The sequence below is a fragment of the Scomber japonicus genome, chromosome 20 (assembly GCF_027409825.1).
Source record: "Scomber japonicus isolate fScoJap1 chromosome 20, fScoJap1.pri, whole genome shotgun sequence".
In the NCBI taxonomy this organism is placed as follows: domain Eukaryota; kingdom Metazoa; phylum Chordata; class Actinopteri; order Scombriformes; family Scombridae; genus Scomber; species Scomber japonicus.
In genome coordinates this window covers 18,235,739-18,262,990 of record NC_070597.1, presented here as the reverse complement: position 1 = coordinate 18,262,990, position 27,252 = coordinate 18,235,739, and the positions used below count along the sequence as shown (strand labels likewise).

Genomic DNA, 27,252 nt, shown 5'->3' with positions numbered 1-27,252 from the left:
AGTCTGCTGGGGGTAACAGAGTGTCAAACCCCACAGACAAGCCCTCAGAGGGTTAATCATTTAAAGAGGCAAGGTTGGTCAGGACCCAGTGGAGTTAAGATTGGTAACTTTTGCTCAGGGACAGTTCAACTATCCACACACAATGAGGATTATACAGAATTATTGGGCAGTTAATTACAAACTAACATATGCCATGTGCAAATAAATTATAAAGTAAAAAAAGCAACAAGCAATGATACTGTCATATTTTAATAGCCTTACAAAACTCTGTAACTAATGCAGTTTCATTACTGCCAGGCAACCCACAGCAGTTCTGCTTACCACTTCAATGAGCATGAGCTATCCAGAGTGGCCTTACACTGTGTTTAATGAAGATACCTATGTCCCAGTGGATTCTGGCCTGCTGGGCAATATCTTCCACCTTAAAGAATCAGCTCTAATATTAGCCCTATCCACATCAGTAACAGTAGTACTGTCTGCAACTGTCTACATAATTCATCTGATATATGATGAAATGACATGAAATTTACAACAATAACTTCTGGCTCAAAGTGAAATACCTTTTTTGACTTATCACAGAAACTAAAGCACAGGTTGTCATGGGTAGCAGAGCAGTTGGTCCCAAATGCTGAGACCAAAGGCAAAAGCTGAGCTGAAGAAAAAGGTGTTTATTCTTGGAATTGAAGAAAAAACACACACAAAAAAGCTAGCTGAGCAAAACTAAATGCAAGGCAAAACAGGGCTGAACAGAGGATACAACAAACCTGAACTGCAAACCAAAACTTAAATACAGACAGAACTAATAAGTCGATGGGGAACAGGTGACTAGTTATGGCCAGGCTGGGATTTGATTTGTTGGGAGGACATTGGGGACAGGACAGGGCTCATGAGACTGATACAGGACAGGTGTGAAAACTGGGGAAAAACAGTGAGGGCAGGGCAGGTGTGGAGGGGAAGAGGGGCTGGGGATGAGTGCACTCCTACACAACTGAGCATACATTAAACCATCCAAGAGAACCCATAAACCCAATTTAACATCAGCTAACCAGTGCAGTGCAGTGCTTCAATCAACTCAACCCTAAATAAGCAAAACCAAATGACCAAAAGAACTGAACAGAAGTAGGCTGTTCACATTGGAAACCAAGAGAACACAACAACCATGAGGCAATGGCATACATGGAAGTAGTAACAATAATAATCAATTTCAGTAATTAGTGTATTAATTACGCCTAGGCTTTTCCTGCTTTCGACTATGTGGAGAGGGTTTTTGATTGGCTGGCAGACATCTTTTAATATGTGGACACCTCAAATAGTTACCAGCAACAGTTTAATCAATGGTGTAATCATAAAACCATAATCACAGTACTACTTAACATTTATAATTAATGTGTTAAATTATTAATTATTAATTTGTAAGAAAAAAAAAAAGAAATATATATATATATATTCCTTTTTTTGTTTTTATAAATTCACAAATGTATCTGAATTATCATAAATAGGTCAGCATTGTATAAACATACTAGTTTTCAGATGTTGTTTAACTGTTTCTGAGATGATCAAATACCAAGCAAAATAATCTATAAAGATTCATCTTATACAAATCCCAGATTTGGATCCTGATCCTGGTTCCTGTCCTTAAAACATTGAAAGTTGTCTCTCTTGGTTAATTTCAGTCACCTGGACACCCAGGTGTAAACAGCTTCTTGATTTCATGATTAGAGGAAAAACAACAGAGCTGCAGGACTGAGGAGAACCACTGATATAAAGCAGCAACAAGACAATGCAGGGTAATATAAGATCATATTTCAGGATATATTACATTCAGTGTGGGTAGTCCTAATGTTTGGTACTAAATGAAATGTGTAACTAACAACATGATACATGTTGTTGCGGTGCACTGCCACTAGATAGAGCCACAGCAAACTATGACATAAATGCTCACACCAACTGAAATATAGTGAGCCAGTCAATAATTAACATTTAGCAATAAACATTTGATGACATTAAGGCCCACTAAATTAAACAACATTAACTTTATCAATAATTTTCAATGATTTTTTTTTTTTTTTTTTTTTTTTTTTATTTATGTTTGGTCAATATATAATGAAAAATCACGGTTGCCATCATCGCCATTCTTGTATTTCAAGTATAAACTATCCCGTGGAGTCAATATACTCGTTAAGTTATATAATTTGGTCATTTAGGCCATGCAAACTATTTTCTTCGCTGATGTTGCTGCAGTTCATGTTAATCCAGTCAACCCCTCGCAGGATGGCAGCAGCAGCTCGCGGGTTTTCATTCAGTATAATTACACACCCATGATCCGCCCTCAACTCCCCTCATTCCCAACAAAAGAGACTTTGGGAAATATCTTTCCTCCGCTCTGCCTTGACTGCTTCAGTGATGGGGTGGTAAGGGAGAGGATGCCAGAGTGCCACAGTCCAGTTGAAACAAATTCATTTCACTGATTTGCTTTTTATTTTGATTGTCACCATGTTGCGGGTTGTGGTAGAATCGGCTCAAGGTCTGCCTAAAAAGAAGGTTGGAAGTCCTGATCCGATTACAACAGTGGTTTTTAAAGGTCAGTAACTTTTTTTATGAAGTCTTGCAGCTCAGGGAGAAAACTTACAGGCTAATATTAATTCATATCATGATGTAAAGTCTATGTCTATGCCGCTAAATTATTTTATAGTCACTTAATTGGTACTTTTATCCGGAATGACGTCACCAGACTTGATCGTTTTTGCAGTAACATTTATTATGGCAGCTTGTGCTAAAAGAAAGTATTGCTCTTCTAAACATGTGCGTTCATAAGATGTGTTTCCCCTAATTTTCTGATAGTTTGCTGAGTATTCAGAAGGTCTAGGTCTAAATGCAGCATTCTTTTTAAAAACTGGAGATTTTACTATCCTGTCATGACATTTCCAGATGCCAAAACAGCTGGGTAAGGATCTTACTGGATTCTGTAGGATATATGCACATGAATGACCTCAGACAGAAAAATGGGGAGAAAAGTTTGAAATTGGCCTATAGCTACTGAAATCCAATTATATCAGACACAGGGTCCTGTCAGATTGGCTGATCCTGGCAATCAGCCCTAGTTGTTGGCAGCTGTTGTGTTTGTACCCTTGTCGTCATGGCATACAGGTGTGGCAGCTTCCCTTTCTCTCTTTTTTCCATCTTCCCATTAAAAGTCAAAAGTGCAGCCTGCTGGCACCACTGTCCACTTGGGAGAAATATGCCAGTTTAAACAAAACACAGGAAACCCCAGTTTGTTAGGGAAAGGACTGCTAAACTAGCATGTAACATAAAAAAATGATTGTCCTCTGAATTCCATGTACCTCAGCAAAAACAAGTAGGAAAATGTTTTTCAATACACATTAACTTATTGGCTGATCTATGTGAGTCCTTGTCTTAACAAGCCATTAGTTTCTTCATTTTGAGAATAAATGGGTGATTTATTTACAGATTGGTGTCAATCAGTATTCACATCAAACTGTTTCACTTTCAGATGAAAAGAAGAAAACAAAATCGATTGACAGTGAGCTGAATCCTGTATGGAATGAGGTAAATCTCTATTACACACAAACACATGCAAAAAGCTAAAATCCAGCCTTATTCTGCAGATCCTTGCAGTTGTACATATTTTAATCGCCACAGTATAGCAACAGCCGGCAAAATACTCATGTATATACTTGCATGCATTACATTCCATTAAGATGAATAAAATGTGGAACACGGATAAAATGTAGTACATCTAGAACAACATGTGATCAGTGTAATTCTGCTTGACTGTTCTACTTTGATTTTTTCATCAAAGATAGTTTACAGCAGCTGCCTAGGAATGCGGGAGTAATTGATTTTGTACTAGATATGTCCACTTTTAATACAGTACTGGACATCGTGTGGTAATGTGATAATCACCACATGACTGTCAGTATGCGTTCACCATGTCAATAGATTATTCATGTAAAGAAAGAGTTATTGTGTCTGTCTTGCAGTATATTATGTCATACAGGCTGAGTTGTCAAATCATTGTAACCCAGCTGATATTGAATGAAAGGCTCTGCTCTCAGATAAAATGTTGCTTCTTCTGGACAAAACAGTAGTTGCATCATCATATCTGCTGGACTGCGTGTCCAACTTCTTGTCTTGTAGGTGCTTGAGTTTGATCTGAAGGGCAACACACTGGACTCCAGCTCCTACCTAGATGTGATTGTGAAAGACTATGAGACGATTGGGAAAGATAAGTAAGTACAGTAAAGCTCCAGGAATTTAGCTCCCTGTTAGCTTTGGCTTCATGCTCTGTGCAACCGCAGGATCATAGTGACAACAGGCAAGCTGTTTGCCTCACCTCACTTCAGTGAATCACAGTGCAAACCTCTTCTTGTCTGAACGTAGACCTTCTTGAAAGTAAGTCTGTTTAGTCAAACAGCAGATTTGCTAATAGGAACTGAGTTGCGTGTGTGTCTTTGTTTTACATTAAAAGGTGACGTCCATGACATTCAGGCTTGGCTGCAAAATAAGCATTTGCACATGACATTGCTACCACCAGCTGGTTAGAACAGACCTTATCAACACTGACACAGTAGTATACAAGGAAGCAAAGTCGGATGCCTTCATAGTAACCCACTGTTTGAGTTATGCTGCTGACTCTATCTACCCCTTCACACCCTGCTTGCCATGCTGAGACTTGCTAGGATGTGTGGGATGACTGATCCTGCTTGGGCAACAATGGATAGATGAATCGTTGTTTGTGTTCTCTCTCTCCCTCTCTCTCCCTCTCTCTCCCTCTCTCTCCCTCTCTCTCCCTCTGGGACTTGTGTGGCAATGTATCAATGAGGAAAGGGGAAATTCTTGAATATAGTCAAATTTTGTTACGCTGATGGAGTGATTGCAGTGCACATTGTGTGTACGAATAGCTTTAATACTGTGTGGGGAAAAAACAAGTGCTGTAATGTTTCTACATTGCTCCAAAACGCCTCAAGATTGTTACTAGAATCACATATGGGACCAATTTAGACCAACCACAAAGAATGTCTCCTCAACATCACTAATTACTGCGATCAAAGTCTCATCTAAAAATGAAGCATATGAAGTGGTTCTATCTTATGAAATATGTCAAGCAAACTACATACTGTGATTTGTTTCTGTTCATATGCTTAACCTAGTAAAAGTTTCCCCTGTGCATCGAACAGTCATAACTGAGGGAGGAGCTTTTAAAATGTGTGTCTCCAGCACATGAGTCCATATTAAACTGAGTAAAGTTTTCCACTGGGCTGGCCTGTCTGACACACTCTCTCAAGATCCCTACACAGTGGGAGCAGTGAGGGGACTTCTTCTCTTGTTTAAATAGTTTCCCAGATTTTGTTATGGGAAATTTGTCATGGCAACCAAAAATTAGTGGGGGGGGGGGGTCTGTGTCTCCACGACTGATTCAATTTTACACAGGAATCAGATGATTGCTGCCTTCATAGGAGTACAGTCTGAATCATAACATGTGGGAATCACATTTCTGTCTGCAGTGATTTTTATGAGTTTAAACACTGACAAAATGCTGCATTTCTTTATACTGTGTAACAATAGATGGTGGTGGAATGACAAATTATTTAGGTAGATTTTTAAGTCTTCTGCTCTAATTTCAGTGTTTCAGAGACTATTTTGAAAAGATAAAGCTGTACGTATTTGGACAGGCCAAAACTAGAGTGTTTACAGCAACACTTGCAGATTTGTGAGATTTTACTGGTACAGTCACACAGAGAAGTTACAGTCTTGTGTGCTTTTAGCTAAATGGTAACACCAGCATGCTAACATTTACAGTGGCAAAGTACAACTGATGCTAATGGCAATTACATTAGTTCAGCAGGTATTTAGTCATAAACCAAAGTACTGAACAAATTAAAACTTTAGCCTGATGATGGTGCTTGACAAAAGATGGAAATGATAAATTACAATTAACACAATTAATCATCTGGGGATGTTGAATCTGTAGCAAATTTCTACGCAACCACTGCAAAAGTTGCTGAGATGTCTGTACCAATGTGGTGGACCAACAGAATGACATTTCCATTCATGGAGCCAAAGCACAAGTATGGCTAAAATGAATACAGTCAGAAGTATCTTGATAGGCGATTTATTAAAACTAGCTCATGGTTGAAAATTAACCTTTGTTAAACCTGTTTGAAACTGGTTTTGCCTGGTCTGCACCTGCTTTGCATGTCAGAACTTTTTTATCCTACAAATTTAAACATTAACTAGAGAGATGCACAGTCGAGATCTAAAACAGAACAGCAGACTTTTAGAAATCATATTGCGATGACACTACAATAACAATGGAATGGCCACTATATTAAATAATATCTTGTTTTACACGAACAGACTTGGGAATTTGAACTGAGGGGGGGAAAAATTGCTCTTGCTTCACATCAAATCAAATTGGCTCTCTACCCAGAGTGTATTGTTCCATTTCCAGTCTTACAGTATAAACATAGCAGAGTCAGATGTCAGTGGGTCTGTCCAAATATTTCACCTACTTTCAACTATCTTGTCTGTGAAAACATATTTCTGGACTCCATAACTTTGCAGTGCTGAAAACACGGATGCAACCAAAATAATCATGGAACTCTACAACCCCAAATTTCACACTTTAATCATCCAAGATTAGCTGTATCACTTCAGTGCTGCAGTAAACACAATCAACAATTCTAACAATTGTGTGAAAGGAAATGGCAGGAGAACGAGGAGTTAATGTTTTGAGCTGAAACGCAGCCATGGACACTCAGAGCTGCTTGTGTCATTTGTTCCCCTTCAAGGATAAGTGATCACTGATGGAGATATGTGAAAATTTTATTATACCATGTAATGTTGAAAGACCAGAACAAGTCTGGTAACAAGGAGCACCACCATCTGTTGTTACACTGGTTATTGAATACTCAAAAATCCTGACAAAAGGCAAAAAACTATCTGCATTCAATAATAGCTCCATACGCATTATATCACAATGTTTGTGGGTAATTATAATGGCATGGGGGATGTTTCGCTGTGACTCACCAGTCACAGCAAAATATGTTTTGGTCATTCAGCTTTTTGTTTACATGGAAAACAATGGGAAGGTTGTCAGTGAATGCATGTCTTTCCTATTCTGTTCACAAGATGGACAATACCATTGCTAGTCATGGTTTGATACCATATAATCACACAGTGTGACTTAATCTGTTTTATATTTGAATGCACATATCAGAATGTAGTCAAACATAAAACTGAGAGATGCAAATATTCTTGAAAAAGTTTGAAGTAGTTGGTAGAATTTTATGAGGAAAAACTCTACACACACTCCCATCACATTTCATGGAAGTGTTGGATAATGGTTGCATCCTTTCTGAAGCTAGTCTTTCATCAAGTCCAAATCCTGTTCACATTATTGTTGAGATTCCATTAGAAAAAAACACATAATGATTGTTGGGCACTGTTGGGTTTGAGGCTACATACCGGGTTTATGGAGTCACTGAATCCCTGGAGAATCCCTGGAGAATCCCTTGTCAGCCTCCTCCCTGATGAAGAGCCCAGAGTCCTGCTGAAATAATAACACACTATCCCTCCCATTTCTGTCAGACCATTTGTGTGGTGACCTAAGTGGTGTAAACCTGATATATAGCCATTTAAAACAATATTGCCTAAGTGATAGAGTACAACATGCAATTTGTTTTGTTACTTTGCTCTGTTTTTTGGAGAACAGTATAACTGCATTTAGTTTTAATATATTGAAAGTTTTTTGATTAGTTTTTAGTGCTTTTTATGTTTTAATACTTACACATTTCTGACTTTGTCTCTCACAGCACATCAGTCAACATTTCCTACATCTTAGCCCAATGATATACTCCATCCAGATTAATGAAAGTTATCAAAGGATATACAGTTGCAGATCCATTTTAAAGCTGTACTTTTTTTTGCCCTTGGTGTTGTCATTGGATAGAGCGTCTATAGTGAATAAGTGTTACACCCTATCTTGAGGAAATTCCTTCTCTTAGGAATGCTGCCAAGATAATATTACTAAATTCACCCCAAATAAAGATATTAGACATTTTACATGATGTACTGCATTCCATTACCAAGTTGTTATTACTTTGTGCATGATGCATTGTGGACTATTTCATCCAGCCAAATAATGGTTGACCTTATCTCAACCTCTGTAGGTGTTGTAAAATTGATCCTCCCCCTTCCTACAGCTAATAGTGTTATGTTGTAGCATAAACAAGCGGCACATTAAGCTGTGTGGTTATTGGCAACACACCAAGCACACCACAAGCAATAACAAACTGCTTCCGAGTGTTTTTTTCACTGAAGTAAACATAATCTGATGCGTTGTTGTTATTCACTCAGTTCAACTCACACACATTCTTCCTTGATGACTGCATTTAATCATAGCTCCAAAAATTATTCAAACATAGTCGGCCAGTTTTCCACATTTGGTTTCCCTTCATTTCGTCCATGAGTTCTCTACATGCCAAACCTAAAGCCATGCAGCCCTCTCACCAACTCTAGCTTAAATTTATTTGCATCCTTTAACCATAGACTGTATAAAAGAAACCTTATCTTGACAACCATTTGATTGATTAGACAGTTGTCTTGGCTTAATTATTAATATGTTAAATGATCACATCATTTCTAAGGGCAATGTTGTCATTAAAGTTCCATACAGAACATGTTTGACTTGTTTGCAAATTACTTAATAGAAAAACTGGTTCAAGGGCACATATAACAAATTGGATGTTTTTTTTCAAGGTAGCAGTAGACTATAGAGTTTACTGGGTTACTGTGTGTTTACTATCCTTTTATTTGACCACTGACAAAGTAGAGATTGGACCAGTTTGAAAGTCTCCAATATCATCCTGGTTCATAGCTGATATGCAATAAATCAAATGGAAGAATTATTTCAATTCAGTTTGCTGTGTAGGACATCATAAGTGATGTAAACACTGTGATTCACTGCTTAGTAGCTTCCGTGTGGTGTTGACTGTGTGCTGGCTCATGGGGTGCGTTTATTTGTCTGAGCAAGGCAGGGTTTGTTAGCTCTTGGTGGTAACCTTCATTATTCCCATATTGTGAATGTGACGTCACTGAACATACATAACGCAATTCATTTCTGGGTGGACTGTAACTGATATGTTGGCTAACTTGAATGGCAGCCTGAGTTTTGGTTGACATAAGTCAGGAAATCAGTGCATAATTGTCAGAGGAAATTTCCCCCAATGTGTATCCCTGTCATATGTTGTATGATGTATAAAATTATAGATCTGTTGTTGAATTGAATGGTTTCCTGCTGTGTTTTTTCCTGACAGATTCCTTGGGTCAACCAAAATCTCTTTGAGAGACCTTGCCTCAGGTCAAGTTAAATCACTACCATCTAAAAATGTGCCTTTGGTCAATGAAAGTGGACAGAGTATAGGAGTAAGCTTTTTTTTCTGTCAGTATTAAGATTTACAGCAACACTACCTTCATGTTGCTCAGGTTAAATATGGCTACATTTCAAAGAAGTTAAAAGGAATTCATAGAATGACTAATCATTTTCTTCCAGGCTACAATCAACCTTGTAATTGCCTACGATCCTCCAGCCAATGCTGTACCAAACCCTAATGACCCTCAAGCAGGAGATGCCACAGTGGATGCTGGTATGTTTTGTATAATTCTTAATCATGCAGTTATTATAGCCAGCTGGTATAGTCAGCTGCACAGGCTTTTTACCCTGCGCTGAGCATGTCAAATTCTGTGGAACGAGACAGATTCCTACAAACACTTGCTGTAATAAGTAAGGTGTTTCATCATCATCTTCTGAATAGGTGGTGATGGTGATGGGGGTGATGAGACCACACTTGATGGGGCCCAGAGTGGCTCTGCAGGGGTCGCCTCATCCCCTGGTAAGACCGGTAAACCTGCTAACCTACGCCAGCGGCTGGCCAGGGCACAGAATCGCCACAGGCTAGTCAATAAACCTCAGGACTTCCAGGTCAGTGTGTGTTTCTTCTTCAGTGCTACATAGTTCCTGTTTAGATGTAAATCAAGCCACTATGTGTTGGACTTGTTATGTGATTTAAGTATCTTTTTAAAGGACTCTAATGGCATACATTTTTGCTTGTTGAAAGATGAGTCAGTCCTTGTGAAAAAATATGCAGTCTGAATTGCTTCCAGCCCATTCTTCTTGTTTGTGAGGGAAATGGATTGGTGGCATGGATCGCTGTCTGCCACTGTGTCATTTTTTAATACCACTGGATAGTTAGAAATCTTCAAATCATACACATAGTGGCTTTCACAAGGAGTACAAAGTCTAACATTAATATTAGTACAGATCTGAAGTTGAGCTTTGTAAATGTAAGTATTGTAACAGGAATATGTTTCCTCTGCTCCTGCTGACATTAACTGGAAACAAATGAATTTCATACACTGGTAGCCCACTAAAAACATTTGAAATCATACAATAAATATTGACATTTGAAATGAAATCATGAATGAAATGATAATAATCAAGCAAAATCTCCATTCTTAATGAAGCAATAATAGTTTCTGTTGGTGTAGCTACATCATTACCCAGTATTTGGTGTGTCTAAGGTTCCCAAGTATTCAAATAAAATATTGACACTGTTGGTCTGAATTAGATGTTCACCTACAGATTTAAATACATTCATTCATGCTAACTGATCCTGTGCTGTCAGATCCGTGTCCGGATCATTGAGGCACGTCAGTTGCCCGGCAACAACATCAAACCAGTGGTGAAGGTCAATGTGTGTGGACAGACCCACAGGACCCGGATCAAGAGGGGAAACAACCCTTTCTTTGATGAGGTACTCTTATTTGTGTGTTCCTCTGTGTCTGCAGACCGCACAGAGTTTAAATCTAATAAAAGTCTTTCTTCTTTTTCCATGACACAAGTTCTGGTTGAGCTGTAATTGTCTCCTATTTTCATTTAAGCTTTGTATAACTTTTTTTTTGTATTTTTGCAGATGTTCTTCTACAATGTCCACATGCTACCATCAGATCTGTTTGAACAGAACCTCAGCTTTCGGGTAAATGCAGTAAATGTCAATTATGAGGTCCTGTCGTCTGTCAATATGTGTGAACGTACGAAAAAATGAATTTGCTTCCTTCCTCCCTGCAGGTGTATAACTCCTATTCACTGAGGGCTGACAGTCTCATGGGAGCATTCAAGGTACCGTGTGTAATATCTACCCCACATTGTCGGAAATGTGTGATAGTATGAGGTAAATGTGTTTGTCAACAGTCTGACTGATCTCTTTGTTCTCTCATACAGCTGGACGTTGGTTATGTGTATGATGAGCCAGGTAAGCTTATCACAAACCACAGATTTGTGTGTCATTTACATTTGTTCAGAGAATGCCATTGTTTATTTTGTAGAACCATACACTGGGTTTGCATTATTGCAATTAGTTTTCATTTTACATTATGGCATTTAAAAGGGTGTGTGTTTCTTATTGCAGCCCACTGTATCATGAGGAAGTGGCTTCTCTTAAATGACCCAGATGACTCCAGCTCTGGGGCTAAAGGCTACCTCAAAGTCAGCCTCTTTGTGGTTGGGGCTGGGGACGAGCCTCCGGTATGACTGACAAACTTACTGACAGATTTTTACTGGCTCTGGCTGCTTCTCTTTCTTCATGTAAATCTTCATGTAAATATGTTGTGTGTCTCTCTCTCACACTCTCTCATTCTCACACACACACACACACACACACACACACACACACACACACACACACACACACACACACACACACAGGAGGAGAAAAGGGGATCTAATGACGACCAGGATGACATAGAGAGTAACCTGCTGATGCCAGCTGGTGTCACGCTGCGATGGGCTACCCTGTCACTGAAGGTGTTCAGAGCTGAAGACATTCCCCAGAGTAAGACACACTGTAGTATAATCATGGTTTTGTATTTATAACAGTAATATGATGTTTAATTTACACAGTGTGTACATTTATTATTTCCTATTTAATGGCTGGAAAAACGGATACAGACAAGAAACATATATAACCATACTCCTAAATAAAATATGACTGATTGATTCCTCCATTGTTTGCTCATTTTAGTGGATGATGCATTCGTCACAACAATGAAGGAAATCTTTGGAGGAGATGGAAACAAGAAGAACCTGGTGGATCCCTTCTTAGAAGCTCGTTTCGCAGGCAAAAAGGTTTCTGTTAATCTTCACAGCATTTGCATTAGCAGCATTGACTGTAAGCAGTCTGATTGCTAATTATTATATAGGACAGGCTGACATATGTTGCTGTCTCTCCAGCTGTGCACTCAGATCATCGAGAAGAATGCAAACCCTGAGTGGAACCAATTATTGAACCTCCAAGTGAAGGTAACAGATCCTACGGCTTGATACTGTTGCTGTATTCTGACCTAGCACACAAATTACTTTCAGTCTGACTCTGATTAACCTGTTCCTTGTATTTTCTGCCGTAGTTCCCCTCTATGTGTGAGCGTGTCAAACTGACCGTCTTTGATTGGTAAGTCGAACAATTGCAATTTATATTCAATAGCTGAAGTATCTAGTGTCATTTTGTGGTCAAGAAGGAAGGAATGTAAAGAAGTAGTGTTCATCCTCAGATTTACTTGTGGTTTTGAGAGTGAAGCACAGTAGTCCTGCAGATGGTCAGCTGTATTTGTGTGCATGTGTCCATGCCACATCATCAACCATATGAGAATAATGTGGCAGTCTGACTCAAACTGTGCTGGCCCCTCCCTTCCCCTCAATAACACACTCTGGGATCCTGTTGGCACCGTGTCTCAGCTAATATTCATTACTGCATGCCTCTGGGAGTATGAGTCAGGCAGATAAGTCAAGTCCAGGAAGGCTGGTGGGAAATGAGTGTAAGAGGAAAAGGTCAGAAAAACTGTGTCACCTTAGTAGGTGTTGAATAGATCCTTGGGTCCCAGAGCCAAAAGATGCATTGTTTCTGCTCCACATCTTTCCACCACTAGGTAGTGTAAAAGCAGAGCACACCAATTCAACTACACTATATGATTTGCATGTTAATCACATGATTGCAGGGATCGTTTGACTGGAAATGATGCTATTGGTACCACATATCTGAACCTGGCCAGGATAGCCTCCTCTGGTGGAGAGATAGAAGGTATGCTAATTGTTTTGTGGTTTTAAAAAACAATGAAACATTAGAAAATATAATTACGCCCAATAAAAATGCCCAATAAGTCTGTCTTATGTGAAAACTCCAGTGCTGGAGTTGACAGCCTTTGCATCTCAGCTAGATATACAATAATTGTTGCTATATTAAAGTCAAAAGAAAAATACAGTTGAAAAATATTGTTATGTGTCTGTTTGTACTCACTTCTAAATGGTACTTGAATTGTCTTTTTTTTCCTGGTATAGAGGAACATGCGGGAAATGGGGAAATACCATCGTATGAAGGTTCAGCTGTGCTTTTTTTGCTCTGTGTTGCATGAGATGTGACGTGTCAAGCATGTTTTGCGCTATAGATTGCTGAATAAGTCTGAGTGCTGTGCATATAACAAGTAAAGCTGTGTTGTGTTCTGCTGTGACACTAGTATTAGGATTTAAATGTCATTGTCAATGTTTTTTTTTTTTTTTTGTGTCTGTCACTCTCTTAACCAGCCTTCCCTATTTTCACCTTGGTCTATGCATAACCACCACCTCAAATACAGCAACACTTGCATACTAACCTGAAAGCTTTGCTCAGATGAACACGCATTGATTGAAAAGAGGTTAAGCCGTTTCCATTTCCCCACAGCAAACACAGGAGAGTCTGAAGTGGGTTTTCTGCCCGTCTTTGGGCCTAGCTATATCAACCTGTATGGCAGCCCCAGAGAGTTCAGCGGCCTGCCAGATCCCTACGAAGATCTCAATTATGGAAAGGTAGTGGTGTAGACATGATTGGACTTGTTAGACTCTAATAAGTAGCCTACAATGTTAAACTTCCTGGTTGTGGTCTTTGCACAGGGAGAAGGTGTGGCCTACAGGGGCAGGATCCTTGTCGAGATGTCCACTAAGCTGGAGGGGAAAATGGACAAAACAGTAGACAGCATCCACAGTGATGACATCCTGGTGGTACAGGTAATTTTGACTGTTTATCCACTGTGTGGTATCTGGCAGTGTGGTTCAATTCACTCTTATTGTGGATTTATGGAGACAGGTTGAGACAAGAAGCCCTTTAGGGAAGTTTGTTAATGAATACAAATGAGCTAGTAGGTGCTGGATCACAGGATATGATCAGCATAAAACTTGTCCATGAACTTCAACATGATGTTGTTCAGTTAAAACTTCTCTCCTCTGTTTCCTTCCCTCCATTAGAAGTACCAGAGGAGGAGGAAGTACTGTCTGTGTGCAGTCTTCCACAGCGCCACCATGATACAAGAACCTGGAGAACCAATCCAATTTGAAGTCAGCATTGGTAACTACGGTAACAAACTGGACACCACCTGCAAACCACTGGCCTCCACGACTCAGTATAGCTGTGCTATGTTTGATGGTGAGCGATGCTACAATCTCATGTGATGCTTGGTCTGTACACTTCCGAGGCGCTTTCGTGTCAAAAGAATTTGTTCAAATAGTGTGTTATTTTTCAAGGTAACCACTACTACTACCTTCCCTGGGCTGGCACCAAGCCGGTTGTTGCGGTTATGTCATTCTGGGAGGACATCAGCCACCGTCTGGACACAATGAATATCATCCTCTACATTACTCACCACCTGGTAATACAGCATAATTCTCTGTAATCCTCATAAACATAGATTGATTGCTTTCATTTGAATACGAGTTTGTTTTATTGCCTGTGGTGTTTGTGGCTATAAAAACATAGTCCATTGTGCAGATGTTTGGAATGTGTGCGTACATAATCTTTTTTTTTTTTCTTGTTGCAGCAATCCAACCTGGAGGCATTTAAAACTGCTCTCTCAGCCAAAGTGTCTGACAACCGACTTACAGAGGTGTGGCTTACGTTGCTCAATCAGCTGATTGAAGACTTAGAAAGGTAAGCAGAGGATATGGTGTTGCAGAAAAAACTGCTCAATTGGATCAGTGCATTTTAAATGTAATAAATGAACCCATGGGAGTCAGGGAAAGGGCAAGGAAAAGTTCCACTGAATAACAAATAAACCAAAAATGGCTATATGTAGTAAGCCCATAAAGATGTAAGAGTTTACAGGGTAATTCCTTGGTATAATCCAAGTTTGTGTATAATTTAGATTTAAAAGAGTGTCATTATGTCTCATCTGTCCCTCAGTTACCCAACACCTGAGCTGGAGGGCCGACCCAACCTGACATCTCTGGACATCCAGTTAAAGAAGATGCGAGACAGCGCCTTGACCACCATCAAGGAAGGAGCCAGACGCATGAGGGACGAGGCCAGAGAGATCAGAGACACACTCACTGACATTGAAACCTGGTTGAACAAACTTAAACTGCTGGCTGAGGAGGTACAAACACAGCAAGCAAACGCTCTCACTTCAAACTGCTTTTCAGTAACAATTATTTGTAGTTGAATGTAGAAAAGTATATTTTCACTGACTGACGCTGGCAGGACGTTGAATCTCAATTAATGGATCTTATTACTATTGCTAATAATGTTACATTATGGATAAATTATGTTTTTTTGCACTTTTTATTCTCATCCTCCAGCCTCAGAACAGCATGCCTGATGTGATCATCTGGATGCTGCGGGGTGAGAAGAGGGTGGCCTACAGTCGCATCCCTGCTCACCAAATCCTCTTCTCCACATACAGTGAACAGGCTTGTGGACGAGACTGTGGCAAGACCCAGACTGTCTTTTTACAGGTACAGGCCCATAGTTCAGTAAATAGAACTGAAAAATGTATTATGTTTTTAGATTTTGTCCGAACATGTTATAGTGTATGTCAGCTAAGTTGCAGTTGGGTATTTTGCTGAAAGTTACCGCAAAAGACTCCATTTATCTGGACTCAAAATGCTCCTGGTGATATTTTGTCTCCCTCAGTACCCCATGGATAAGACCAAGGGCTTGAAGGTGCCAGTTCAGATTAGAGTGAACATGTGGCTGGGTCTGTCTACACATGAGAAAAAGTTCAACTCCTTTTCTGAGGGAACCTTCAGTGTGTTCGCTGAGCTGGTATGTTACTCCAAAATATAATGGTCATAACAAAGTATGAAATCACTTTTTGTATTTAAGTATTTTTGGAAATTGTTGAGGCATGTATTAAAGTTAAAAGAAAATGCTCTAATTATAAATCTCTTTGTTGTTGAAAGCCAGTAAGTCACGTCAGCACCTAAAATTAAACATGTCATTGTTTGCGTTACAGTATGAGAACCAGGCCCAGGTATTTGGGAAGTGGGGAACCACAGGACTGGTGGGACGCTACAAATACTCAGATGTAACAGGCAAACTGAAGCTGAAACAACAGTACTTCATTCCCCCCAGAGGATGGGAGTGGGAGGGCGACTGGTTCATTGACCCAGAGAAAGCGTGAGTATAATTAGTATAATTGGAGACGACCTAACCATTTGGCATTCGTCTCCTTGCAAAATGTAAAACATTTGACCAAGGAGAAGACCTTGTGACTTGTTATATTAGGATTTAGACCAGTTATAACTTTTGTTTCGCTAGTTGAAGTGCTGGTTATAGTGGTTGAACATAATTCTTACATTCTTTGTACTGTGTGCACTTAAGTAGAGGAAGTGGACTAATTCTGCCTTGTGTGTGTTTACATTCCTCTCATGCCATAGACCACAATTTAATGACAAAGTGCCAGGGTGTGCTGGGAAGCTGGAAGTTATGTACACTTACTTTTCAAATCTACCTTTGTCAACTTAAGAACAACCACTCTCTGCTCTTCAATCCTGGCTCTGCATTTACATCTATAATGGCTGGGTTTACCATGCCAACATTGTCAGTACATTTCTGGGAGCAAGTAACTGCAGACAAGTGACAAAATAAGGAACAAGTTGAATAAATAACATTTTTTTGTTGTTTTTTTCCATTTAAGTTGTATAACATAGTTGAACCATTATAGTCAAGAGGAACACAGACCATAAAAATGCCCCTCAACAGTTTTATTTCAACAAAGTTTTAGCTGGAGTGCAGCCAGTAGTTGGGTTACTCCCAACTTGTAAACATGAAAATTGTCACTTCTCTTTGGTTCATCAACTTTATCCTGGAAAAGTACGTTTGTTTGCCAGGGTGTTTTTGATACGACCACTGGGGAATGCCAAAGTGTAGAATTTCAAATTCTGCACATTGTGGGTTTAAGTGGGCTTTGTGAAATAAATGTTTTCATATTTCTCTCACACACACACACACAAATATAACATATGTTTGACTTTATGTTTTAGTCTGTTGACAGAGGCAGATGCAGGACACACTGAATTCATGGATGAGGTGTTCCAAAATGAGACTCGGTTCCCTGGTGGAGAATGGAAATCTGCCTCCGAGCCCTTCACCGATGTGGTGAGAACAGCACGCTTATATGCCAATAATTTGTAGGGTGGCTGCAAGTAAAACACGCCTCTGATGGAATTGCAACACATAACCTATCGTATTGTATGAGTTGTAATAAACCTCTATGGTAAAAACATGTTAAATGAGAACATCAATAAATGAGTGAATGAATGTGTGCAGTTAACTGAGATTTTATATTGTACAGAATGGGGAAAAGAGCTACAACCCTGGCGAGTTTGATTGTCCTCCAGGTTGGCAGTGGGAGGACAAATGGACTGTTGATGTCAACAGGGCCGTGGATGATCAAGGTGCGGACATTGATCTAACCAGCTGAAATCTAGGGAGGAGCTATTTGTTTTTCAAGCTGGCATTATGTAGTTACTCAAAAAGGCAGCATCTCTTAATGGTTCTTGTTTATTTTCCTCCTGTTCTGATGCAATGTGATAATAGTTACAATACATTTGATTGTAATTTTTAAACTCACAGGGTGGACTTCAAACCAAATGTTCTTGTATCTGAACTAAAGTGAAACAAAGTAAAACTCATTGTGTGTGCTTGTGTCTGTTTGTGTATTCTACAGGCTGGGAGTACGGGGTGACCATTCCTCCTGATGACAAGCCTCGGTCATGGGTCCCTGCAGAGAAGATGTACCATGTCCACCGCAGGAGAAGGCTGGTTCGACCTCGCAAGAGAGCTGCAGTCCCTGCAGGAGCAGGTGTAGAGGTCGGTGTGCTATACTGCACTGTAGTGTCATTCCTAGTTTGATTTCACCTAAACGTTCTTTTAATGTGATACTGATATTTGCAAAACTCTATTTTGTTCATGTTACAAAGACTGATATCCACGTGTCTCTGGATACCAGTTTTATTCTTCTCTAGCTAATTGTACACCATTTTTAGCTTCAAGTTAGAAAAAGTTTGAGCTAAATGTTTCTCTTTGCACACAGAGGCGAGACCAAGGAGACCCCGAGGGCTGGGAATTCTCCTCACTGATTGGCTGGAAGTTCCACAAGATGGAGCGTTCTTCAGATACGTTTCGTCGAAGGCGCTGGAGGAGGAAGATGGCACCAGAGGACCGCCTTGGAGCATCAGCCATCTTCCAGCTGGAAGGGGCAGTGGTGAGTATGGACAAAGAGATTATTGTTATCCTTCCATGTATACATGTATAAGTAGATGTCATGTCATATCATGTCATAAATCATGAACCGGACCTGAGCTGACTGAGTCACCAAACATCAAATATTTTCAAATATTTACTTGTGTATTAAATGAATCTTCAGTGCTACAGTGTGTGTTCATCTTGCTGTGTGGGAAGCATGAACATGTAAAAGCTCTGTTGGTTCCCTCTGCAGGGTGTTGATACTGAAGAGAAAGAGAAAGGCTCCAAGGGCGACGCCACAAAGATGTTTGGTGCCAACACACCCACTGTGTCCTGCTCCTTTGACAGTAAGTGATGTGAAAGCAAATACTCACACATACTGTATGCATGAATAAATGTGACATCTAGATGACTAGATAACAAGATAACTGTACCCAACATGCACCATGATATTGTTATATTTTAATGTTTTTTCCTCTGTGTAGGGTCGTATATGTACCATCTGCGTGTCTACGTCTATCAGGCGAGAAACATGGCATCTTTGGACAAAGATAGCTTCTCTGGTAGGGTGCTACCCTGTGCTCAAGCACTTCTTCAGATGCTTAGCTTGAAAGCTCAATATTAAAACTGCCAATGGTTTTCAAGTTTGAAGCAAGGTGTCAATGCAGTTACAACAGTTGCTTTCTCTAAATGCAAAATAATAACCATTAAAGCACCTGTTTTTCCCTTATAGATCCGTATACACACGTGTCCTTCCTGCATGTTAGTAAGACAACAGAGAAGCTGCGAGCAACACTGAATCCAACCTGGGACCAAACTATGATTTTCAATGATGTGGAGATTCATGGAGACCCACAGACTATTGCTCAACGCCCCCCTGATGTTGTACTGGAGTTCTACGACTACGACCAAGTGGTGAGCAAATGAACATAGAGAAAATGTTTTTGTAAAGCCAATTTACGCTGTATGAGTGCTGGTTTTTTAGCAATATAATAATAATAATAATTGCTGTAGGAAATTCACTGAAAAACACTTGAGACAAAGTTATGTCCTCTTGTTCTCTATCTTTAAATTTCCACTTGCACCCAAACTTGTTTTTCTTAAGCTTATTTGGTTTATTCATTTCCTTCAACTTGGCATTGTTATTCCAAGGAATATTTGCCCCATTTTTATCTAAATGGTCTGGATTTGTATCTTGCTCTTCTTAATATGTGCATAATGTAGAAAGTAAAGTTATCAGTTAAAAGACTTGATATGTAATTCTCAGCATGTTATTCTCTGCACAGGGAAATGATGAGTTGCTGGGCCGCAGTGTTTGCACCCCACTGGTGAAGTTGAATCCAGGAATAGATCATACACCGAAACTGCTGTGGCACCCCATCTTCCAGAAGGGGCGTCAGGCAGGGGAGGCACTGGTGACTGCTGAACTCATCCTTAAAGACAAGGTATTTCCTGAAAGTAATGTACTTTCTTTCTTTTTCTTTTTTTCTTTTTTTTTTTACTGATGGTGACTACTTAAAGCAAAGTATTACCTACTTTAAAAACCTCCATCATTTGCAGACTGATATGGACCTTTTCAGTTTGTTTGCAGTAGAAAGGTTTTGTGCATATTAAAATATCTCATGATATATAAAGCATTTCCAAGATACGGCAGGTAAGGTAATCCCTTCTCTCCTGTCTCTGTCTCTGCAGTCAGGTGAGTCAGATCTTCCCCTGGTTCCCCCAAAGAGAGCAGAGAACCTCTACATGGTTCCCCAGGGCATCCGGCCTGTTGTGCAGCTCACTGCAATAGAGGTAGTAAAACAACCTTAAATGCTGTTTCTCTCTGAGCTGACATACATGATATTTCTAATGCCTCATCTGTTTTTATTGCTGTGTCCAGATTCTGGCGTGGGGTCTGAGGAACATGAAGCCATATCAGCTGGCTGCGGTGTCCTCACCCAGCCTGGTAGTGGAGTGTGGAGGGCAGAGAGTGGAATCAGCTGTCATCAAGAACATTAAAAAGAGCCCCAACTTCCCCAGCTCTGTCCTCTTCATCAAAGTGGTACGTGTGTGTGTGTGTGTGTGAGTGTGACTGTGAGTGTGTGAATATCTTTCTATCTGGGACAGAACCAATTTCAGTCGAAAACCAGCATTGTGAGAAGAAGTCTGCGCTGTAAGGACATTTTGACCAGTCCTTACAACTTCAAAGGGGTTCTTGAGGGTTAATAGATAGGTTTAGGTTCAGTTTAAGGTAAAAATTGGATTTTAGGCAGTTAGTTTTGATGGTTAAAGGTATGGTAAGGGGCAAGGGAATGTATTATATCAATGGGATATAAAGACAAACATCTGTGTGCTCCTCATACATGGAATAGTACAAGTGCCCTACAAAAATTTACAACTGGTTACAACTTATGGATACAGTATTTCCATAGAATTTATTGATTTTCGGACATCTTCTCTGCATCCTATTTCCAGCTCCTCCCAAAAGATGAGATGTACACACCTCCCATTGTGCTGAAGGTGATTGACCACCGTCCATTTGGCAGGAAGCCCGTGGTGGGTCAGTGCACCATCACGTCTGTGGAGCAGTTCAGATGTGACCCCTACATCATCACTGCCGAGGGAGCCATGTCTTCTAAAAGTAAGGAAGGGACGCAGGATAAGCATCCAAACAGAATTAACACAAAGGCCTAACTCATGTTTCCTCCCACAGTGCATCTCATGATGGCAACTCCGGTCAAAGATGTCTCTATTAACATGGAAGAAAGCAGACCACTGCTAGAAGCTCAGGTAAACTTCTTTAGACTGACTAATTCCTCATTTAGATTATAACAAGTAAGTGTACTTGGTTATGTCTTTCTAAAAACACATTACGTTTTCGTCATGAAGGAGTGCTGAATTTGACTTTGCAGTCAAATTTGACAAGCTTTATTACTCTGGCTTACAGTTTATGTACAGCATGTCAGCTGCCGTCAACAAAATGGCTTCACCCACCTCCCACTTTGTATGTATGGTCAATTGTTATAGCTTTCTAATTTACAAGGCTGGGCACCAATGACACTGGGAGGCTGAGATCACTAAATCCACGGCAAGCTCGACGAAGTCCTCATAATAATGTCACAATGCCATTAATCTACGTGTGTATGTTCACAATAACTGCGACTGAATGTAATTGAATCATCTCTGATTTAATGAGCACATTAAATTCATGCAACTTTTCACAGCAGGGGCGTAACATATAAATAGGACCTGGAACAAATCAGACCTAACTTGCATAGAATCTAATTTAGCTATTGAACAATCACCACCCATGATGTAGCTCGAAATACAATTTTAAATATTCTGTTTTAAGAAAGACAGAAAACACATTGTTGGTTTGAAATTAAACCGAAGTCTCAAAGTTGAGATATCAAACCCTCTACTACCAATGCTATGTTGTGGTTGAGAGGAGATTTGTTCTGCTCTATTGTTACTGAAAATGAGATGGAAAACATAACATTGGTCATGTGTAAACGCTAGGCCTCACTCAGGCAGCCAAGAATGCCAATTAACCACCAATACCATATTGCAAGTGAAGGGGAACAGTTGTTGTAAGTGGGCCCCCTAGTGGGCTTCTTGGTACAATTGCACATTTGCAGGTACATTTGCAGCACTCTTTGTTACGCCCTTGTCTCACAGATTTGTGACCACCTGTGACGTTGCAGCTGTGATCTCTTCTCTTTAATTTACTAGCTTCTTCTTACTTTACTATTTTCACTGTCTTGTCAATATTCATAGCCTACTGTACTGTGTGTGTGTGTGTGTGCGCGCGCATGTTTGCACTTATAACTGCTCTGTTTTATCTGTAACTTTTTGCCTATTTTCTTCCCCAAAGCATGTGGAGAAGGTGAGAGAATCGGACATCAGATTTATTTATTTTATCAAACGCAACAAATTATGTTTGCAAAAATTAAAATCATGCAATTCAATCATCAGGAAAAAGAGACCGTTGATTGGTGGAGTAAATTCTACGCGTCAACTGGAGACCAGGAGAAATGTGGCCCATACCTCAAGAAAGGATATGACACTCTTAAAGTAAGTTTACTTCCTCCCGCAGCACACACTCAGTACGAATTCACTTGTGTCTTGTTGTAAATGGTAGTAATCACAATTTGTGATATGTATACTCAAATATTTTCATTACTAAATGTCACAAATTGAAAAGATGCTTCTCTTTAGGAGCTGTAGATAAGTTATATGTGACTGTGTGTTTGCAGGTTTACGATTGTGAACTGGAGGATGTCCTAGACTTCAAAGGGCTAACTGATTTCTGCGACACTTTCAAACTGCAGCGAGGCAAGAATGAAAATGGGGATGATGACCCCTCTGTGGTCGGAGAGCTCAAGGTAGATTGACGCCAATTTTATTAGTGCCTTCTATGTTTTTATTACAACATACTTTACTACTGGAGGATCAACATGTAGAAAGTAAAGCTTTAAAATGAGTCTCCTCTGCTCAGGATCAAGCCCAGTTCTTAAGATTTACTGTTCCAGACACTCAAATAAGAACAATATAGAAAAATTAAACTCTGGTTGTGTTTGGATGTGTTCTTGCACCTGCAGGGTTCATTCAAGGTCTACCCTCTGTCAGACGACCCAAGTATTGCTCCTCCTCCTCGTCAATTCAGAGAGCTGCCAGAAAGCGGGCCTCAACAGTGTTCGGTCAGGATTTACGTGGTCCGGGCCATAGACCTGCAACCCAAAGACAATAACGGCAGTGTGAGGATGAATCTATATTACCAGTAATAAATTCACCACATATGGACCAGTCAGCACTGTCTGTTTGAACTTGTTTTTCTCTCTCCTGCTCAGTGTGATCCATACATAAAAATATCACTGGGAAAGAACACGGTTGAAGACAGAGACCATTACTTGCCCAACACTACCAACCCTTTGTTTGGAAGGTATTTGCTGTGATTGAATGGAATAATTTAAACAATGTGGATTATATACCTTATCATCTTTACAGGGTAGATGGAAAATCTATTGCACCTTCTCACTTTTCCTTTGTTTTGTTTAGGATGTTTGAGATGACGTGTTTCCTGCCCCAGGACAAGGACCTTAAAATCTCTGTGTATGATTATGATCTCCTGACACGCGATGAGAAGGTTGGTGAGACCGTGATTGACCTGGAGAACCGCTTCCTGTCCCGGTATAACGCCTACTGTGGTCTGCCCCAAACCTACTGCATGTAAGGAAACTGTTGGCTAATCTTAAGGCTGAGGGGAAAATGCCCTTGAATGCCAAAAATCATTAATGCTTAAGAAAAACATGCAGTCAGGATATTTACTCTCATTTTCTTTTGATCTCAGTTCTGGTATTAACCAATGGCGTGACCAGATGAAGCCATCCCAGATCCTGGAGAACCTGGCTCGTCTAAAAGGCCTGTCCAAGCCCAGGACTGAAGACAATGGCACATCACTCACCTTCAATGGCAAACAATACACGCTGGCTCAGTTTGGTAATGTCAATGAGTATAATAGTGTAAATGAGTGTGAATGAACCTTATATGATTTGACTGTTGGTTAGTGACAGTTTAATGAATTGCAAATGGACTGCTTTTATGCAGTATGTTTCTAGTCTTCTGACCACTCAAACACGCCAACATTCATCCATTCACACTCACGCTCACACTCACATACTAATGGCTCAGCCTTACACCAACTCGAGGTTCAGTATCTAGTCCAAGGACACTTTGACATGCAGACTGGAGGAGTGGGGGATCGATTTCACATATCTTCCAATTAGTGGATAACGTACTCCACCTACTGAGCTACAGCTACTCCCCCTCCTATACCAATTACAATGTTGCTTTTCTCCTTTTCATACAAACCTTTTCACAACTTTGTTTTTAGAAAGGCATTAAGTTTCTTTTCTTTAATATTATTAGCAAGCCTATTAAAATAGGTATTAACAAAATGTGAGAATGTTTAGGGACTGGAGCATCTCGAACTTATAATATGCAGTTTTTGTTCTATGTTCAGAGTGTGCTACACAGTAAAAGTATGTATTGCACTTTTCAAGTAGTAATATGTTGACTGCTTGACATTACCGGACTGTGTCTTATTAAGGTGTAACATGTTTTCCCATCTAGAGGACAACAAGGAAATTCATCAGCACTTGGGTCCCGCCCGGGAACGCCTCTGTCTGCATGTGCTTAGAACACAGGGACTTGTACCTGAACATGTGGAGACCAGGACCCTTTACAGCAGCTTCCAGCCAAATCTCTCTCAGGTTAGATGTCACAGACAAACAAACTATAGCTATACAATCAATGCATGGCTCCTTCTACCCTGTGTAACTAACTTGTATGTTATATCAATACAGGGAAAGCTTCAGATGTGGGTGGATGTTTTCCCTAAAAGCATCGGCTTGCCTGGACCTCCCTTTGACATCACACCACGTAAAGCTAAGAAGTAAGTGCTGTGCAGATCCTCAGTGCTTCATCACCGGTCATATCATATGCCACTGAGCTGACATCCACTGTGTCTGAATGTTCAGGTATTTCTTGCGTGCCGTCATCTGGAATACCACAGATGTGATTCTAGATGAGACCAGCATCACCGGAGAAGAAATGAGTGACATCTATGTCAAAGGGTATGCTTTAATTGTTCATTCAAATTAACGTTGGCATCTGAATTTTATATGTACTGTTTCTTCAATGTGTTGGTGGAACTGTGACGTGAAGCTGACACTGTAGTCTAAACTATTTCTAAAATTCGTTTTAGCGGTTATATGGATTTTAATTAAATTTTTTATTGAGTACCTGCAGAGGCAAAACTGTATAGTAGACACTAGTACCAGGACAGTGACTGATGACTTGTCTTTTTATGCCAGCTGGATGCCAGGCATGGAGGAGGACAAGCAGAAGACTGATGTCCACTACAGGTCTCTGGACGGGGATGGCAACTTTAATTGGAGGTTTGTCTTTGACTTCGACTACCTGCCAGCAGAACAGCTCTGCCTGGTGTCCAAGAAGGTGAGGCTTAGCTGATGTATCTGCCATTGGTTAATAGAAAAAGGAGAATTTTAATGTTGTACAGATATAAATAAATACGACCACTTTTGCTGAAATTTATAATCTATAACATGGTTTCACATGTTCTTTATTTAACAGGAGCATTTCTGGAGTCTTGACAAAACAGAGTTCAGGATCCCCCCCAAGCTGATTGTTCAGATATGGGATAACGACAAATTCTCACTGGATGATTACCTTGGTAAGACTCTATAAGAACACTTTTTCCCACTAGTTTGATTTGATCTTTAAAACACCAAATCTGACAGTTGTAATGTAACCCTGTGCTTTGATCCCAGGCACACTAGAGTTGGATTTGCGTCACCTGGTTCCTCCTGCAAAAACCCCAGAGAAGTGTTCTCTGAATATGATGGATGTTTTGGAAATGGAGGTTCCACAGAAGATGGAGAATGCTAAGTCTCTGTTTGCTCAACAGTCAGTCAGAGGCTGGTGGCCCTGCTCCATTGAAAAGAATGGGAAGGCGTCCCTGGGTGTAAGTTGAAAGTTCATCTATAGGTAGATGGATGCTTTTGTTAATTAATACTGGCTTGTTCAAACTTAAATGAGCAAATAAATTAACAATAATATGGTTGGAATCAGTTTAAACCCACAAAAAGAATGACACACCCCTATTTTAGGATCCAGCTTAAAAAGTAACTTGTTCTCACTGGTCAATCACATTTCTACAACATTAAAATATTGTAAAATTAAAAAAGGATTTCATTGTTAATGCTTTATTGTTATAACATGGTAATTGTGTTTAAAGGGCAAAGTGGAGATGACATTGGAGATTGTCAGTGAAACAGATGTAGATGAGAGACCTGCAGGAAAAGGCAGGGACGAACCCAACATGAACCCAAAACTGGACCCTCCAAAGTAAGATCCCACAATGACAAACACAAATTGATACATAGTCAGTCAGCAAAACATGTCGTCTTGTGCATTTTTGTAGATGGGACCTCTTTTTTCATATCTGCATATTAAATTCATCCCTTTAGTGGAAGGTAGAAATTAAAAATGTGTCTGCTATTAAGAAATACCTTATTCTTCGTAACCAACAGGCGCCCAGAAACATCCTTCTTTTGGTTTACCAACCCCTGTAAAACCATGAAGTTCATTGTGTGGCGAAGGTTCAGGTGCCTCTTCATCGGACTCATCATTCTCTTCATAGTGATTCTTTTCCTCGCTATCTTACTGTACTCTTTACCGGTAAGGGTCATCTGGGAATATTATCCTTTTCACAATCTGAATAAGTTTTAAGTCCGTAAAACCCAAAGTGCATGCAGTACTGTTTTGCACGACTAGAGAGAAGCAGTGTTTTGATTGTTCTTTTCCCTTTTTCCAGAACTACATCTCCATGAAGATAGTGAATCCACTAGGATAACTCAACAGTGGAGGAGAAGCCATTGACCCATTAAGGAAAATGAAAATATCGACAGGATCACAATAACTGGGCACAACTACTGCTTAACAGTCAATATGTTTTTATACTGCCTATAGTGTTTTATAAAGGTATAACTGGATGGGACAGACTTGTGAGCAATACAATAGAAAATAGGACCACACACACACACACACACACACACACACACACACACACACAGTGGTCAGAAAATAGAAACTTCTTATACACTGTGATGCAATCTAATAT

At 39.9% G+C, this 27,252-nt stretch overlaps 1 protein-coding gene across 1 annotated transcript; it reads left to right on the top strand.

The window, feature by feature from the left end:
* Nucleotides 1-2,401: 2,401 nt before the first annotated feature.
* On the top strand, nucleotides 2,402-27,165 carry LOC128381903 (myoferlin-like). The gene is made up of 53 exons (XM_053341921.1): nucleotides 2,402-2,581; nucleotides 3,512-3,567; nucleotides 4,159-4,250; nucleotides 9,339-9,447; nucleotides 9,575-9,668; nucleotides 9,837-10,003; nucleotides 10,707-10,835; nucleotides 10,995-11,057; nucleotides 11,150-11,200; nucleotides 11,303-11,333; nucleotides 11,490-11,605; nucleotides 11,786-11,912; nucleotides 12,102-12,205; nucleotides 12,311-12,379; nucleotides 12,484-12,527; nucleotides 13,072-13,154; nucleotides 13,412-13,450; nucleotides 13,791-13,915; nucleotides 14,000-14,113; nucleotides 14,351-14,528; nucleotides 14,627-14,751; nucleotides 14,920-15,029; nucleotides 15,282-15,474; nucleotides 15,677-15,832; nucleotides 16,011-16,142; nucleotides 16,333-16,496; nucleotides 17,363-17,477; nucleotides 17,674-17,776; nucleotides 18,049-18,191; nucleotides 18,415-18,585; nucleotides 18,820-18,913; nucleotides 19,052-19,129; nucleotides 19,300-19,481; nucleotides 19,853-20,011; nucleotides 20,259-20,360; nucleotides 20,449-20,610; nucleotides 21,024-21,189; nucleotides 21,262-21,338; nucleotides 22,524-22,622; nucleotides 22,805-22,933; nucleotides 23,150-23,305; nucleotides 23,399-23,490; nucleotides 23,607-23,777; nucleotides 23,899-24,047; nucleotides 24,681-24,820; nucleotides 24,914-25,002; nucleotides 25,088-25,183; nucleotides 25,424-25,565; nucleotides 25,704-25,803; nucleotides 25,901-26,094; nucleotides 26,368-26,477; nucleotides 26,663-26,810; nucleotides 26,947-27,165. Exons 1-53 carry the CDS (start codon nucleotides 2,494-2,496, stop codon nucleotides 26,983-26,985), a joined length of 6,165 nt encoding a protein of 2,054 aa, XP_053197896.1. The 5' UTR covers nucleotides 2,402-2,493; the 3' UTR covers nucleotides 26,986-27,165.
* Nucleotides 27,166-27,252: the final 87 nt, after the last annotated feature.